The sequence below is a fragment of the Lonchura striata genome, chromosome 4 (assembly GCF_046129695.1).
Source record: "Lonchura striata isolate bLonStr1 chromosome 4, bLonStr1.mat, whole genome shotgun sequence".
Lineage (NCBI taxonomy): Eukaryota > Metazoa > Chordata > Aves > Passeriformes > Estrildidae > Lonchura > Lonchura striata.
The window spans coordinates 47,896,675-47,913,725 of NC_134606.1; the positions used below are offsets into that span (position 1 = coordinate 47,896,675).

General features: G+C 42.0%; 1 protein-coding gene across 1 annotated transcript in view; it reads right to left on the reverse strand.

Moving 5' to 3' along the window:
• Positions 1 to 16,835, reverse strand: part of ARHGEF38 (Rho guanine nucleotide exchange factor 38) — a 36,102-nt gene extending 19,267 nt beyond the window's left edge. The window contains exons 1-3 of the mRNA XM_021531434.3: positions 16,646 to 16,835; positions 5,725 to 5,930; positions 3,125 to 3,248 (exon numbers count right to left, since the gene is read on the reverse strand). Of these exons, the coding sequence (XP_021387109.1) occupies positions 3,125 to 3,248; positions 5,725 to 5,930; positions 16,646 to 16,832 (517 nt within the window). The 5' untranslated portion in view covers positions 16,833 to 16,835. The remainder of the gene's footprint in view (positions 1 to 3,124; positions 3,249 to 5,724; positions 5,931 to 16,645) is intronic.
• Between the last annotated feature and the right edge of the window lie 216 nt (positions 16,836 to 17,051).

The following is a 17,051-nucleotide window of genomic DNA, read 5'->3' on the forward strand; positions in this document are numbered from 1 at the left end:
CATCCTGACCGGAGTGTGCTGTTCCATAATACATTGCATTGAACTGCTCCATCTTAAAGTGAAAAATGATACAGTTACCACAGTAACACAGCCCTGGGTTTTCTCCCCTAGCAGAGAAGGTTAACTGGGCTGTCTAATGCACATTGTTTTCAGGGTGCAAATAAGGGAAAAGACAATGAGGAGCTAAGACCACCACAGTACATTTTAGTTACTGTAAGGGCACCAGCATCCTATAGTTAAATGCTCTTTAGCTGTCTTCTCTGCCTTGTGCTTACTGCTAATGCTGATGGCTAACAATGCACATTACATCCTGGCTTTCCCATGAACTCTATGCAGGTCTTTATTAGCCAACAACCTAAGGGGAAACCTTAACAAGCCTTAACCTTGATCCTGCCTGCTTGGCACCTGATTCTAGAGATCATGAGCTCTCACGATTTTCACTAATATTAAGCAGAGCTCCAAGTGCTTAGCATGGTCTGTATTATGCTAAGCCCTCAAGTGAGGTCACGTAGCCTTACAGCTCATTTCAGCATATACTACAGCCTGAAAATTAGCTTCTCCAGGAGGAAAGTGCTGGGCAAGTTCTGCTCACTGATGTATTGTTGCACAGTGACAGATACTGCCATTGATGCTCAATGATGAAAAAATCATGTGATTTCATGAACAGGGCCTTTTAACAGCAGCTGGATCTCTAAAACCTAAATCCTGTCTTGGTTCTGAGCTGTACAGATCAAATCAGATGAGTTTTGGGCATATCACTGTGGGAGCTTGCTTTATGGACCAAAACCACATTGTATTTGGTACAGCTTTAAAAATACTCTGAGAGATGCAAATCTCCTTGATGCTTCTTCTGGAGTATGTTGGTCATCAGTCTCAAAGAGAAATTCCTAGGAGGATGGGTTGAGTAATGAAACAGTGAATTTTCTCCCTGTTGCTCTCAGTGGTGTTCCAGTGCGGACAGCAGTAGGAGAGGGAGGAAGGAGTCTAATGGCTAGAATTAAGTCTTCATATTCCTCCATATACAGAGAAATATGAAGAATATGTATCCAGAACAGAGAGGAGAAAAAACATCAGGAAATAACTACAAAACGTATTTAACCTATTTTAGCTCAGACTAGGAGATGGGTTTTGAAACCAATCACTCATTAGTCCTTATCTCCCAGGCCTTGGCTGTGTGGTGGAGCAGCCACAGTGACACAAACTGGATCCCTTTGAGGATGATAATTACCAAAAGACACACTCCAAGGGCACATCTTATTCAGTCCAACCAAAAGGGGCATGTCCATCCACAAGCATAGGCTACAGCCAAGCTGAAGTAAGAGCTCTTAAAATGTGTAGTATGGATACCATCTCCTTAGCAGAAACTCACTATGCAAGTCTGCTCCTATTGGACATTACCACTTGTTGATGTGGACAGAGCATAAAGTGTGGAGAACATAGACTAAAATAAGACATGAATATGAGCAACCACATTGTTTTGCTTTCAAAGCAGTGAATTGTCACTTTTTTTTGAACTTCACCATGACTGGGTTGCCTTCCAAAGTAAGATGCTTCAATGCAAGATTTTTAAATACATTAAACATGACAGAGTATGATGAGTATAGTTTTTCTGTAGACTGGCTTCAACAACTTTTACACTGAAGATCCTGAAAACAAAATTACTACTTTGATGGACTTTCAGAGGACAATAAATCTAGTAATTTACTTCTTATAGTGATGCAATTATTCTCCCTATTTTTGACTCAGCCTTCAGAAGAATGTCTCACACCTTACTTGACAACCTTTTTCCTGTCATAAGTTAGCCAACTCTGATCAATGATCCCCTGCATTTTCATGGTTCTTTGTCTGATTCTGGAGAAATCCCTAATAGGTAGATGAAATTGTTTGTCTTTACTTCTGAATGTGGCAGGGAACTAATAGCATGATTCTCTTGGCTGTGAGAAAGGCTCTTCCTGCTAGAATAGAACATTGCTTATTAAGAGTATGACTCATCATGATGCACTTTTACTGAAATAGTGCCAAACAACACAGACGCATCAAACTACGTTAAGCTGTTGCCTTGGCAAACCAGATTGAGACGTGTTAGGATTAATACTTTTCCCAAGCCTCTTATGCTTTAATATCCTGTTTCTTAGTAAAGTGGCAACTGGTATTTTTTACCCAATTATTTGAGAGAAGAGGGGGACTTTTTATAAGGTGGTACTTATGGTATGTGGTCAGGTTAGGAAAGAAAGAACCTCTCTTGACCTCTGAATCACAGCTGGAAGTTTTTTAAACAGAACTGTTTAATTTTTTAAACTAAACAGTCTGGCTTTGCACTGAAGCAAATTCAGAATTCTCACCTGATCCCTTAAGGTAGCTCACCCTAAGGTGCCTCTGCCCTGACAAAGCAGTCATAGGAGAACTGATGTGTGCTGGTAGCTTCTTAAATATCTCCAGCTGTGCCAGAATGTCACGTGAATCACAGCCTTCATGACCCAACCTGCAGAACTTCTGACTGTTGTGACATATCCAGGGCAAACCTATTTGCTGAAAAAGCCTGTAATCCCCACAGACATTCCCACACAGAATCCCACAAACTTCAGATTCATTACATCTTTTTCTACTGTCCATGTCCCTGTCAAGCACATTTACCACCTCTTACAGGAACTGTATCACCAGTAGATACATGTTTAGACTGTTTGGGGTGGGTTGGGATTTGACATGCTTGTTATTCCAAACATTTTTAATGCTTTTCGTGAATGGCACAACTCTGAGTATGCAAAATAAGAGTTTGAGTCAGCACAAGTGGATTTATGTAGGCAATATCAAACTAGATGAAACATATCTTAGCAGTAAGTTGTATAACTCAATGCAACAGGTTTTACTCATTCTAAACCCATTTTCTCTTTCCTTCCTTCCCCTCAGCATTCAGATGGATAAAAAAAAAGGCATCATAATCATACAAGTACAGTACAGCAACTGGACAGGTTTCACATGTCATTTTTCCTGTGTCATTTTGGACAGCTTCTACATGCCAGCCTCTGAGAGGGGTACTAGCTAAGTCTGATGAGTAGAGGACAGGGGAGTGTTGTGTTTATTCTTTCACGTAGCTTTGTAGACCTCAAGAGGACAGTAAACATACCGATTATTTGCATGGGTGGTTCCACATCTGTTGTGGCTTCTTCCAACAATGACAGCAGCTTGGCTGATAGCTGATGGACCAATTCAATGTTGCTAAACAAGCCATCCACGTCAAAGCGAGCAATCTAATGGAATACAAATATTAAGCAGCTACTGACAAAGGATAAAGAAGGACGTTGTGTATTACACAGCTTCTCTTGCTATGCCCTGAGTGTTCAACACTCCAGGAAGCACCATTTCTGCAAAACCTCATATAAATATCCTCCTTTTGACTTCAAGGACGCATACACAGTTTTCACATTATTATAATATGGTTGATGCAGTTGACAAAGTGTATATTATCAAGTGTTTTTAACCTTATTTTGAACTATCCCTAATTTTAAATTGTTTACCTAGGAAGGAAATAAATATTATCATCTGAATAAAGAAAAGATCCCTAGCTGGCTTTGAAATGTTTGTTTACTTTCCCACTGGGGAAAACAATAGTTGACAGTGGGTTTGATTCCCTGATTACCTCTCACTACATACCTCTCACTATTATCAGAGGCCATTACATAAACGGAGAGCTTGGCACTCTGGTGCCAGCTACCAGGTACAAAGACTTCTAGATAGCTGGTGCCATTTTAAGTTAGTTGTCCTATAAATCCAAAGTCAAGTCATATAACTTCCACTAAAAGAAACACATTTCTAATTTAGGATAATAATACAACCTAAAGTACTTCTTACAGAGCCTGGGCATACAACATGGATTTCAGTGAATTGTATCAATTTCTACCAACAGAAATTTTGATTCTGTGTCCCTCCTCATCTTGCAGGAAGTAAAAGATTTCCAGGACATGTACTTTTCATGGCACAGCAGGGCAATAGTTACTATTTGGGGATCATTGGAGATAACCAGTGGTAATGTGCTCATACTGAGAACAAAAATGAGACAATTTCATCACCCATATCAATACTCTCTGAACCTACCTCTCCATTTGGAAGAGAATTGCTGATTTACATAGCAGCTTACCAGATGCCAGGAGGATCAAATTGCATGCTATTGCAACAAAATCAGAAATATGCTTTCAATACTGATGCAGTTAATTTCTTTATAAGCATTATAGGGGCTAAAACATGTTTTATCCATTTGGAAATATGAAACAGATTCATTGCCTAGACCAATTTTCTAAACACATTATAAACTTTCAATATGGTAGTTTATTGGACAACTAGCATTAAAAACATATAACATTCCTGAAAGCCTTTCAAAAATGCAGAGGTTATTAGATTAGGACAGTTATAATCTCTAAATTACTTTTCCTGTATACATCTAGCACAGGACTTCTGACCTCCTCCCTGGCATGTCTACATAGTATTTGGAGCTATATCATGCATGGACACTTCCACACATTAACACAGTGACAAAGGACAGAATCAAAAAGAATATTTTCAGTTGGGTGAAAAAGAGTGATGGAATACAGTACATTTGTCAAAAATTTCAGCCAGTTCAACCAGGGAATGCTCTTGCTCAGTGCTGGTCAGGCTGGAGAGGAAGTCAAGCAGAGACTACTTCTAAGTGGATGAACGAGTGAGGGAGAAAGAAGTCAAGAACTCCTTAAAGTTATGTCAGCACATAACTTCAGCTCTTCTGAAAATGGGTTGGAACAAATTCTGACAGATTTTCAGAAAAGCAAAAATGTCCTGCAGCAGTTTTAGCAGCACAGGTTAAGAGGCACTGCCAACATCACCTAAAGACACTTTGGCATCTGCACCTCTATTTTGTCACCCTTCTAATACAAAACCCTACATAAAGATTATGTGGGTTAAGGTCTGTTTAAAATTGTTTTTATTCTATTTCTTCAGCAGATAACATTTGTGCAGCCTCTGTGGATGCTATGTTTCAGGCCTCACAGACACAAGTCTTTCTCTGGACAAGCTCCTCTATTTCCAGCACCATTTTTCTACAAATTGAAATATTGTTGAGGAAAAGGTGTTCTTTGAAGTCTCAACTGAAAAAGAAAATAGGTATCATTGGCCTAATAAGGTCTTTCCCATGAAAGGTAGTTTATGAGCCTTCTTTCTTAAATGTACCTCTTTTGTGTGGAATACAAATATATCAAGTCCTCACTGGCCTGTCAAGCATGGTATTTATCCACCACAGCTGTCTGAAAGGATAGATAAAGTTATCTTAACAATTGAATTTAGCCTTGATGCAGATGTTCATGCCATTCCAGTCTCTACTGTGGAAAAAATCTTTGCTTTGGAGTTACCAGTAAACATCTGCTGTGGCATGGTAACAAGGGTTATAACTACAGAGCAAAAGGGAGAGCTGGAAGCTGCTATAAGCAGGGCTATAATATCCAAGCTGACCTCTGGACAAGTACCTCGATGCAGGCTTTATGCAAGTGCAGCACAAGTGGTCAGGAGCATATCTGACCTTCCACGCTCCTCACCAGAGCCCTGACACATCACGTCCCAGAGTGCTGGCTCCAGACCCTCTCCCAGCACCACGTCACTCTTGTGCTGACACTTGTGCTTGCATGGAGGTTATCTGCAAGCAGAACATGGCTGAGCTGAGACCTCGGCATCACTGCCTCATTCTCCTCCCCCAGCACTCACCTGCATGTTTCTCAGGGGCTGAATCACTTCCTTGGTGCAGAGATCCAGGTCACTTATGTAGTCTTTCTCTGTCTGCAAGAGTTCTGCGATGATTTTCACCCTTCTGGCCATCATGCGTCTGCTGACTTCTTCTTCTTCTTCTTCTTCTTTGTCCTCCTGCAGTGGGGTGGCAGGGGTTGAGGACACTGCCTGTGGAGCCATTTTTTCTGGTAAAAAAAGGAAGAGATTTGTGAGGAGTGTCATAATTCCACATGCTCACCCAGCTTGCCCTGCATGACCACGGCTAGTGGACAAGCAGGCAAAGAGGAAAAGAAGCATAAGAAATGGCAAACCCAAATCAGGCTGAGTCTCATCCCATCTCCTTCTTCTAAAAGTGGACAGGGGTATGCCAAAGCAACTCATCCATTTGGTATCAAGGGGATAACCCATCACCAGCTCCCCTGGTTTAGATGTTTGGTATCGGGCAGAAATTTTCTATGGAGCATGGGAGAGTCTAATTCTTGTCACACTGAAATTCAAGGATAGCTGATGCCCTGCTACTCCTTAGAAAGCAGTCATGGTCTGACTTCTATTATGATTTGGAGGATGGAAAAAAATGTGCTCCTGTGAAAGAAAAAGGCTGTTTACCATAAAATCTTCACAATAATAACCTTTGTACAATGTAACTTTGAGTCTATTCATGGGAAATTGAGGACTGCAAGTACTGGATGACAAACTTTCAAGTGAAGACAATGTTACTAACAATGATGATGAATCCTCCAGCTCTGTTTAAAAATATTTTTTTGAAAGAGACAAAGGAATTCAAGGAGAATATGAGAAAACCTTTAAGGATCAATAACAACTGTTTCTTGGAACAACAGAGATTATTTGGGTTGGAACATTCTTCACTGTTTTTCAGTACTTACCACCTAGGATATCTATTTTGTTTCAAATACATGAAAATGCAAATGACTCTTCTACAGATGGGTAATTTATGTACATTACAGGACATGCACACAAACTACTTATCTGTAAGGATGGTCTTCCCACTTGCTGATCTGCAAGCCTGCCTGCAGAGATCCATGTCAGTTCTAAAAAGGGCACTGACAATTCCTATTTTTCATTAAGAAACACACACACAAAACCCAAAAACAAAACAAAACAAAACAAAAAACAAAACAAAACAAAACAAAAAAAAAATGCAAGTCAAATATTTCAGAGGCTATTCTGGTGTTTTTCTGCTAGCCACAAGATGGTGCAGAGTACCAACAAAGATGGACATATCATTAGCCTGCTCAAGTCTGCATCACTCAGGCTGAGCTTTGACAGCCCCAGCTTTTATTGCTCAGCAGCAAAGGCTGGGAATCTTTGCTGATGGTCAGACTGCTACACCTTCATGTCAGCTTCTTGTACAGACTGTACTGAAGGAGGTAATAGAAAGCAGTATCAGGAGCTTTGCTCACTGATTATATTGCAGTTATTTGAATTTATTGTCAATGGTAAGGTCATGAGCGCTCCAGTGAGCATCAAACAGCACAACTCACCCCTACAACACCAGCCAAGGGGGTAGAAGATAGCCCACAGCTGGACTTTTGGGAGCCAAGCAGCATTCAGGACAGAGAGATTTGAGCCATCTTCCAACAAGAGGTGCAAAATATGATAAATCCAATATATTATCTTTGCCCATCCCTTGTACAATTATGCTGGCCACTGATATTCAGAAAGGACAGGTTTTTATTAATGAATCTTGCACCAGGTATTCAAGTGAGACTGATATGACCACAGATAGTTTAAAATAGCTGCTTTTGGGATGGCATGTCTGTCTCTGCACCACTAGTTTTAAACAGTGAGGACCAAGAACGTAAACAGATCTGGGTGGGGGAATGGAAAGCAGAGGAGTAGGGGAGCTGTTTTCTCAAACTTTTTTGTATTTTGATACACTTTTCAGCTTGGAGTTTTTAGCCTTGAAGTTTGTGTATAACACAGGCATGAACATTTTGTCCTCAAGTTTGTACAGACACAATGAAACAGAAACATGAAGAGAATGTCTTCCCTCTGCAAGGCCTTGGCTATCAAAAGAATTTTAGGCTTAACCTTGCACTGATGTGTTTGTGCTGGTATGATTGCACGAACTGCACAAGAGTTTGCACTCCTGCAGAGTTCATCCACCAAAGGTGCTGTGTGCTGAATATTATAGATTCTGCCCTTTAGTGAGAAGGAGAGCAAAACTGGTACCAGTATCACTTCACAACTCCCTTGGAGAAATTTACTGCTAGGGTTGCAGAACGGGATCACCTTGCCTGCTGCTGGCATGCTAAAGCAGCAGGTACTTTTTTGTCTAAAAACTTACAGTATGTAACCACATTTGTAAATTCACAAGGAACAATGAACAATTCATTTCTATTTCACTTTTGTACCAAAATCAGGATTTTTCTTGAGATTGGGTGTGAAACTGTTTGCATGCATGTAACTGTGCATGAAGAGTTCAGGGCAGCTCCTGAGAAAGCACAGAGAGGAAGATCTCAGAAGTGTAGTTTTGTCTTAGACACAGATGTTATGATATCAGATGGAATTTTAAGGTAAACACAAGATGCTGTACAAAAAACTTTCTAATCTTTTATACTGGTGGCAGAGGAGGCCATTATATGAGCAAAATAAAGCCACTGTATTTCACTTCAGGCTGCAAGTCATAATCCCTCGAGAGACTGCTCTTTCAGTTTGTGTCATTAGATAGCCCTGATCAAATTTGATTCTTGAATTATGTCAGAACTCATCTATAATCATTATTGCATGATACATAATAATGCCAGGAAAGAAAAATTATTCTCAACAGGAAGAAGCAATCATGAGAAGTATCAGTTAGATGCTGTTTCCTTATAGAAAACATGTTTTTTAATAAATGTTTCCTTTAGTTAAATGTAATAAAATTTTTCATTTTCACTCAATATGTTCACTTTTTCATTTCAGGCATATCTGTCTCTATAGGATGCAATAGCAAGATTTTGAAGTGATGATTACAGCCAAAATGTATGATTTCATGTTCAGCTGATTGCTTTTGACCAGTTTGAGAACATTAGTAGTTTGCTGAAATCCTTGTGGAGTAAGTGCAAGTTTAATGATTGCACAAACAGTGAGTGCATATCTGGAATATAATCAGACTCATTTCTACCTGGCAATGTGTACTAGCCCTGGAACAGCTGAAGAGAGGATTAGCAGGAAAAGACATCGCTGAGGATTAACTGCTACAGTAAGAATTTGACTCATTTGTCCTCAGAGATACCAGGTATAGAAAAATTCTAAAATAGTCTGTTTAATAGATTATTAAACTGTTATGTCTTAAGCCCAGTTTACAATAAACTAACTGCTACTTTTACTAGACATAAGAATAAAAAGTAGAAGGCAATACTTGTAATTAATGCTTTTGTGATGTCAGCTATCTGCAGGAGTTGCCTTTCTAGAGGACATTCCTTTGGCGATTACTTACGTTTTTCAACTGTGTATTGAAATACATGACTGTAGTTGCATGAAACAAGAGGTTCATTATGTGATGACAAGGACAAAAGCTACAAAAGCAGATTCTTGCAAGTGTGAAGTATAAAGATGTCCCCCAGATGGAGACATCCCACAGTGTGGTGAGGGCATGGAGGAACAGAGCTTGCAATGTGCAAATGCAGCAGCTCTCTTCTAGACCCAGGGGAGGTACTGGGGGACTGTTCCAATCTACTAAGAGGGAGGAGAGGCAGGTTTGCCTCAATCCACAACTGCAGAAAGGAACCAGGTGCTAAACCTGAAAGTGAGATTAAAACACAAACGAGGTTAAGTGTTGGGATCCAGAGTGATAATGTGATTTTTTTTTCATAGAAGAAGAAAGAAAGAGAGAAAAGTCAGAAAAGTAGGAAAATGCCTACTTATAATAATTACAAGAAGCACAGGAAAGGGGTTACCACCACCATGGGTCCAGCGCTGTCCTGCAGAGTGCGATGGGGAAGATCTGCGCGGGTGCAGTGGGTCTATCTCCGGTGAAGTCTCTCCAAGAGCAGCCCAGTGACCCAGTGAAGGAGCAGCACCACAGCAGCAGGACCAGAGAGGGATGGGGAGCATGGGCAGCTTCATTGGAGCAGCCAGGACCGCGAAGGACAGCGCAGACAGCAAGGATTCCAGCACTGTGTGGATTTTTGCAGCGCAGCCCCCCCAGTGACAGTTTAGGCGTTTGTGTTTAGAGGGTTTTGAGAGCAGCAATCCTCACGTCCACTTCATGAAATTCATTGGCTGGCTCCTTGGTGTATCAAAAAGTTTGCTGCTTGCTTGCTAAATGTATCAAAAATTTGTTGCTCACTGCTCTGGTGTATCAAAAGTCTGCTGCTTGCTTAATGTAGCAACTAAAAGCTCTATGAATAACTTTCAGCAGGATGCCTCATTTTCTAAAATAAAGCAGTTTCTAGCGGTTTGTTTTAAAGGTAACTCAATACTTTAATTTTTAAACCTTAATCTTCAAAGAGGTAATGGAGAAACACTCCTTACATTTTACTCATTCAGTACAGGGACCCACAGCAAGCGAACGGAGGAGCAGCCATAACAGGCCTCCAAGATCTCTGTGCATAAATCTCCCTGTTTTTCATGTCTAGAGAGTGAGCATCTCCAACAGGTCGATTCTAGCCATCCTTCCTCCCAGGTAAGATGCTCTGATTGGATATTATGTTTGCTCTTGGTGTGGGGACCTAAATTTCTCCCCATCCAGTGCTTCCCATGTGGAACCAAAGGAACTACCACAGAATATAGGAACAAGTACAGTGATGCTGGGGTGTGGAGTGAGTTACAGACCTTTTTGTTATCTAGACAGCATTTGAAAGATGCCAAAGGAATGCGAGTTCTGCACTCACACTGCGCAGATATAAGGATTTTGCCTGGCACAAGGGACTGGTGAAGGCATAAGTTATCAAGGTATAACAAACAAATTACAGAATTACTCTGTTTCCACATGTTAAGCATGAGTTTTTTATCACCCTGGATAAACTATTCCTCTGTGAAAGCAAGTCCTCAGATAGCCTTTACCCTCAGATAACCTAGCAATTACACAAGGGAATGTACACCAACTTTTATCAGCTGGATTTGGGAATGAAATGCAGACAGCCAAGTCCAGAGACTGCCGCCGTGGCAGCTTTCCTCTCCCTCCTCATGCTGTCGCTCTGGCTCTGTTCTCTACACGCCTTCATCCACTGCAGGAGCAGTGGAAGGCTGGGAAGGCTGCAGGGCACTGAGACACTGGGATCCATAGAAGTGAGGGAGACTGAAACAGGACAAGCAGTGGGGAAAGATGGAGTGTGACTATGTGCAGAGGAAGTGCATCACATTAGATAACACACCAGAGTTTTATTCCAGATGCCCCTCCCTTTGTGAGGGACTACATGGGGTGTCCTTACAGTTCCCACCAGAGTTCTTACAGTGCAACAATACAGTGCAACAATACAGTGCAAACATGGTGCAGATTAGGCCACTGAAGACTAACTTGGGCATTGAAATAGAAAAGTATTGGGAGGGGCTTGAGGAAAACCTTTTTTTTTTCTTTTATTGAGAGGCTCAATAAAAGAAAAACAGCAGCATTGTACATGAGCAGGTTTGCCGTGCAGAGGCTGTGAGCATCACATGCAAAAAGCCCCTTTTCTGAACCCAGGAAGAAAACACTGCAGGACCAGAGTGACCTTGCACCCGTATTCCTGGGCAACAGGTTTGCTTATAAAATCTGCATCAGAGACTTCTGTGCAATTAGGTCATTCAATCTTTGATCATTTTTCTGTTCCATAAGGTACAGAGAATATTTACATTCAACGTGCAAGTTCTTTCTTCAATTCCTTGACAGCAGACCACTCTAATTATGTGTGTGCTGACAGGATTACAGAGAGCTCCCATGTGACCGTGGTGGAGGGAAGAAAGCTTATCATCAGGTGACAGAAGAATGCCCTTATTGTTAGCTCCAATACTTACAAATAAACCTTCCCAGGGTGTCACATACAGGTATAAATACACCATCCCTGTGGCGCTGAGCTAATATGTTAATAGAGCAGGAATTTGGGAAGGGCTGTACCTGAACCACTTCCTCCAGAACACAAGCACACAAGATTTGGCATGGATTAGCTGTATGAACTGGGGCCCACAATGCAAAGTATCCCAATTAATAAAATGTTTGTTAATATGCTCAGAGAAGGATCCATAACCCCCCTTGTGTCCCAGTCTTCCCTTGGGCTGCAGTTCCCAGTTCCATTCCTGGGAACTCCTTAGAGGTAGCTCCTCAGAGTCCTCAGCCCCACAGCAAGGCTTGGTTGTGCTAAGTGCTGTGCAAACACTGCGGCATAAAATGGATTCTGCTCTGAAAAGATGAGCTCGCTTCCCAGCCTGACAGACAATAAGTTCAAGGAACAACTCCAGTTTTATTGCAGCACAAGATAACAGAATCAGATCCCCAGAGCCTAAATTTGCATGGAAAAAATAGAAGTATTTGTTAGATCATCACTCCTCATCACAGGGCACAGAGGGGAGAATTTTCATCGAGCCATCTCCTGCACATCAGAAAATAACCTGAAATTTTACTCCTTACTGTACTTTAGCAAGCCAGCAGCACCACGGATCAATACATTCTGCAGTGGAATAAGATATCATCTGCATTGTAATCCATAGAAAGTTAGCACAAAGTAAATAAGGAACTGAGGAGTGGCACAGAGGATCTTTACACCTGGTAGGAGGTGCAAGAAGCTGACAGCATGGGCAGCCCATGCAGGAAGGAGCGGTGTGCTCTGCAAGCAGGGAGGAGGATGGGATGGAGAAAGGTGCCCTGCTTGAGATGAAGCAACGCTGGATGAGTTGCCTCTGACTGGGCTTTTGTACAACAAGAGATAGCAGCTTTCCCAGAATTTGTATAATTTTGCTGGTTTCTGCATCATTACTAGTGTTAGTTATTTTTCATAACTACATTAGACAGAGAAAACACACAGCATTCAGGGTTCAGACATGAGCTCTGAGGCAGTGTATGGTGGTAGCTGTGTGATTTGAATCACTGTCTAATACAGGTATGTCCCTGATGCATTTTAAATTGAACTGTGTGCAAATCATTTACCAGGGCAGTTGACCCATTCACAGCCAAAGTTGTAAGGGAGTTAATATGTAATAATTTGTAAGACAGGGTGCTTTTTTTGAGGCATTAATTGTTTTGCTGAGCACTGAAAATGTGATCTCTGATTCCTTCAGGAAACTCACTAGTTTCTGTAGCTCATTTTTCACAGCAAACACAAGCTGGGCATACAGTTATTAGCAAAACCCAGCAATCTGCCCAAAACCTAACATATAGTGAACTATGCTTCAAATGCCTTTTCATGGTGTGCCCTTTTTAGTTAATAGCATCCATATGTTAATCTGCACTGATCTTGCAAACATTTATTTGCCAATAACTGCATCAAGCAAATCCTTTTTATTGAAATACACAGGTACTCACAGACTGGAAGCTTTGGGTTAATTCAAAGACTGATCCCAACATGCATACAATATAAAAATATTAATATAGTTACTTTTAAAGCTGCTACTGTTGGATTTTCACTGTAGAAAAGGTAATTCATACCAGCTAACCAGCTATAGAAAATACATTTGAAAATAAAGATGCTAAATATCACTTTTTGTTTTGCAACTTCTTCATTCCTCTTGAAAGAATATACTCCCTGAATTTTCTAGTGAATGTAGAGCAGAGCAATACATAGAAATGTCACAGGAGTTCTGCCTTAGCTCTTGATATTATTTCTGCATCTTCACCACAGATGCTAGTGAATACATCTTCCTCAACCCCACTCTTCCCTCTTCAGAAAAGTAATGTCCAGTTGATGGAAGAAATATATATGGCCTGATCAAGGTATTCCAGGACTCTCCCAGGTATGCAAATCTAATCTGAGTTCTAAATGACTGCATGGTTTTATCATGAACCTGGCATTTGATGGCAATCACCTCATTTTCCCCTATCTAAAATGAGGCTGGCAGGCATTTGGTTATCTCACAGGATGAGCTGAAGTACAGGCACGAATTTTTGCCAAGCTTCTTGAGAGTATAATAGTTACTTTGCATCTTATTTCCTTTTTAAAAAGAGTAAAGTCAGGAAATGTTGCATGGCCATTCACACCAGATAAGCTATTGAATAGATGCATCTACTGTAGTCATTAACCATGAAAATGCTTTCTTGTGTCTTAACGAATCCTTCATTTTAAAGTAAAAAACACTTGCAGAAGTTTTCACCTTTGGCAATGTTATCGTGCACTGCTGTTTGTAGACTGACAGAACAAACCACCTCGATTACCTTGGAGATCTAGAGTGAGAAAAGCTCTTTCTCACTCTTCATAGAAAACACTGGTCTACTGCATAAAACAAAACTTAAAAGAAATCCAAGCACAGAAATTGAATTCTTAGGAGTTTTTATGCCTGTGCTTTCTCTTTTGGGCTTTTTGTTTTGTTTTCTTCATAGACTTTTATTTGGGGCCTCTATTTCCACCACACTGAGCTGCATTTCGAGCATATTCTTCAGAGCTCCTAGAAATGGCTGTGGAGGGCAGCAGCCCAGTTCCTAATCAGGGGAGCCTTTAGAGTATGCAGGGGGCTGGAAGAGCCCTCGAGAGGTGCCTCGCCTCCGCTTCACCTTGCACAAATGTGCTGCAATGCTGATGCAGGCACCGGGGTGTGTAAAGACACCTTGGTCCCTGTGCTCTGCCTAGGCTGCCTGCCACTAGCACAGATCAGGGTCCTGCAACCCCTGGCTTTTACCTGTGCAAACCTGCCCCACTTGCAGATTTCCTTCCGCAGGGCTTGCTGCTGTTGCATCTCTCTTACACATCCTTGTCTGTGCTAATACCTAGCCAGGGCTGCAGATTACGTATTAGAGAACATACTAACAGGAGCCAATAGAAGGGAGAGGCAACTAAACACGGAGCTTTCCCCACAATTCGTATTGGAAGCAAGTGCAAATTACCATTTGTATCTTTTTACAAAGCATTTGCCACTCCAGGGTGATCAGAAAGTCCCGACCAGGTAACACACACCAGACAAGCTGTCACCAACAGAGCTGCTGGTTTTCTTAGCGGGAATGAAAAACTCAAAAGCTTTGTGCCAACAAAACCACTTCCTTGCTGTAAACTGCTTTTCATCCAAGTGCTACAAGAAAAATGCAGAACACAAAGGTGTACAACCACAGCACATCGTCAGTGCTGGCAGGCAGCACATTAGGTCCGGGATCCGTGATCGTTATCAGATTCAGGCACATCCTCCTCAGAAAAATTTGATCCAGGTCAGGCCTTGGCACACAACTGCATTTCTATGGCGACTGCAAATACACTTTATAGGAATTTCTACCACCTTTGTATTTTCACTCTGAGGACAGGCAGCTTCTAATCCAACGCAAAGCCTGCAGGTACCTTTTTAACCCATCACTGTTTTTCTTAAACAAACGCAAGCAAATAGAGTGAGCTGGTACCAGACCGTGCTTTGCAATACCTGGCCATGGCAGTCCCAGCATGTGGCAGGAACTGTAAAGCTGGATTTACTGTCTCCTTGGACTGCTGCCATAAACATAACCTCACGCTCTGCCATGACTTCCTGGGCTTTCCCACCGCCTCGGCTTCAGATTTTAAACAGGAGACTTTCATGGCTTGAATACGGCTGACACAGAACAAAGATTTCACACCTTTTTGCTGGATACTTCTCTGATAGCCTTGACCTCACCTGGCCAACCCCATTCCCGAGTTAAAATCTGCTGTTTTGATGGGACACGTGCCAGGAGCTTGCCACAGCGATCCATGCTTGTGCCCTGAAACACCCCTGCCAGATTCCTGAATCGTGGGCTTGACCTAACTGCGTAGTTTGCACCTTCTCATTGATTAGCTAGCATGAGAATACAATACCACAATTGATGAACCTCTCTGTTCTCAGCATATGCAGTCCCCATAGAAAACCTATTATTTTCAGGCTTATTATTTTATTTTCTGCTTTTATTGTCTCTCTGAAGCAATGCTACTTCCTAATTAAGTGCATCAAAACCACAGTACAGCAATCCAAAGTATTTTTCTATTTTATTTCCTCATAAAGGATTATGGTTGCAAGAATGACTGTCACTAAGCAGTTATAGCACTATTAGTAATACACACTTATTCGATAATAATACTCTAACGCTGTTGTGTTCAAGACCCTGGAAACCCACAGAAATTCATCCATTGGTGTTCCAGAGCACTCACAGAAATTGCCATTCATATTCTTCATGCTTTTCCTCAATTTGTGGCATCACATTTAGCTTTTGATTGATAAACCCAGTACTGACATACTTCACTACAATTTGCGGTCCATATGCAATTTGGTTATTTGAAAAGCAACTCTCTCCATAATCACAGAATGGTATAATTTTCATCAGAATATCCATCCGAACATGTATTTGGACATACTTTCATTCAGGCTTGTACAATCTATGCAACAGTTTATAGACCACAATATTTTTAATTGAGAAAAGAAAAAAAAGTCCTTGATACTTCTAATGACTTGGCACATACCCCGCTTTAATGAGACAGTCAAAGACAGATAGGATGGAGCCATCCTGTTTTCACATTACTGTTTGTGCTGCAAATGCATTCTGGTGAATGAGAAAGATTTTGGTTGCATACGAGTTTTGCAGGCACTCACTAAAACCTTCAATTATATTTTGTGTCCCGTCCACAAAACACCATTTAGAAAAATAAGGGGGGACATCTCACAGTCTGGAGGTGGGGGACAAGGCTGAGAGGGGCCATTTCTCATTCCAGCTGTGGGTGTGGGGGGAGCAGAGCCTGCCATTTCCTTCTTTATCTGAAGGCTGCAGCCTGGAGGGCATGGAGACACCACCCCAGCTCGGAGCATCCCTGGCAGCAGAGCACCCAACAAGCTTCCCCAGTACCTTGCAATTTCTGGCTGTACTCTGTCCTGTCGGACTGACTCCTCCTCAAGCTGCCGGGGTCCCCGGTGGTGGTGGTGCTCTCTACCACGGGCTCCGTCTTCCTCCTCTGCCCCATATACAGCTTGTTCCTTAGCAGGGTCAAATTCCTCTTCCTTCCCCCGGTGCCTTCCTTCCCCGAACAGTCCATGCTCGCCAGGGACAGCTTTGCGTGGCGGTGGTGGTGGTGGAGAGGGGACAGTAGCTCGATTTTCAGGGAGGTGACCTCCCTGCCCAGGTGAAGGCTGGTTGCTTTGGCCTTGGTTTTGCAGCAGGGCTCGCCAGGCTCCGCAGGGCCCCGGGCTCAGCCCTGCCACCTGTGCCGGAGCAGCTCCACCCCCGGGAAGCTGCCGCCCCGGGCAGCGTTTGC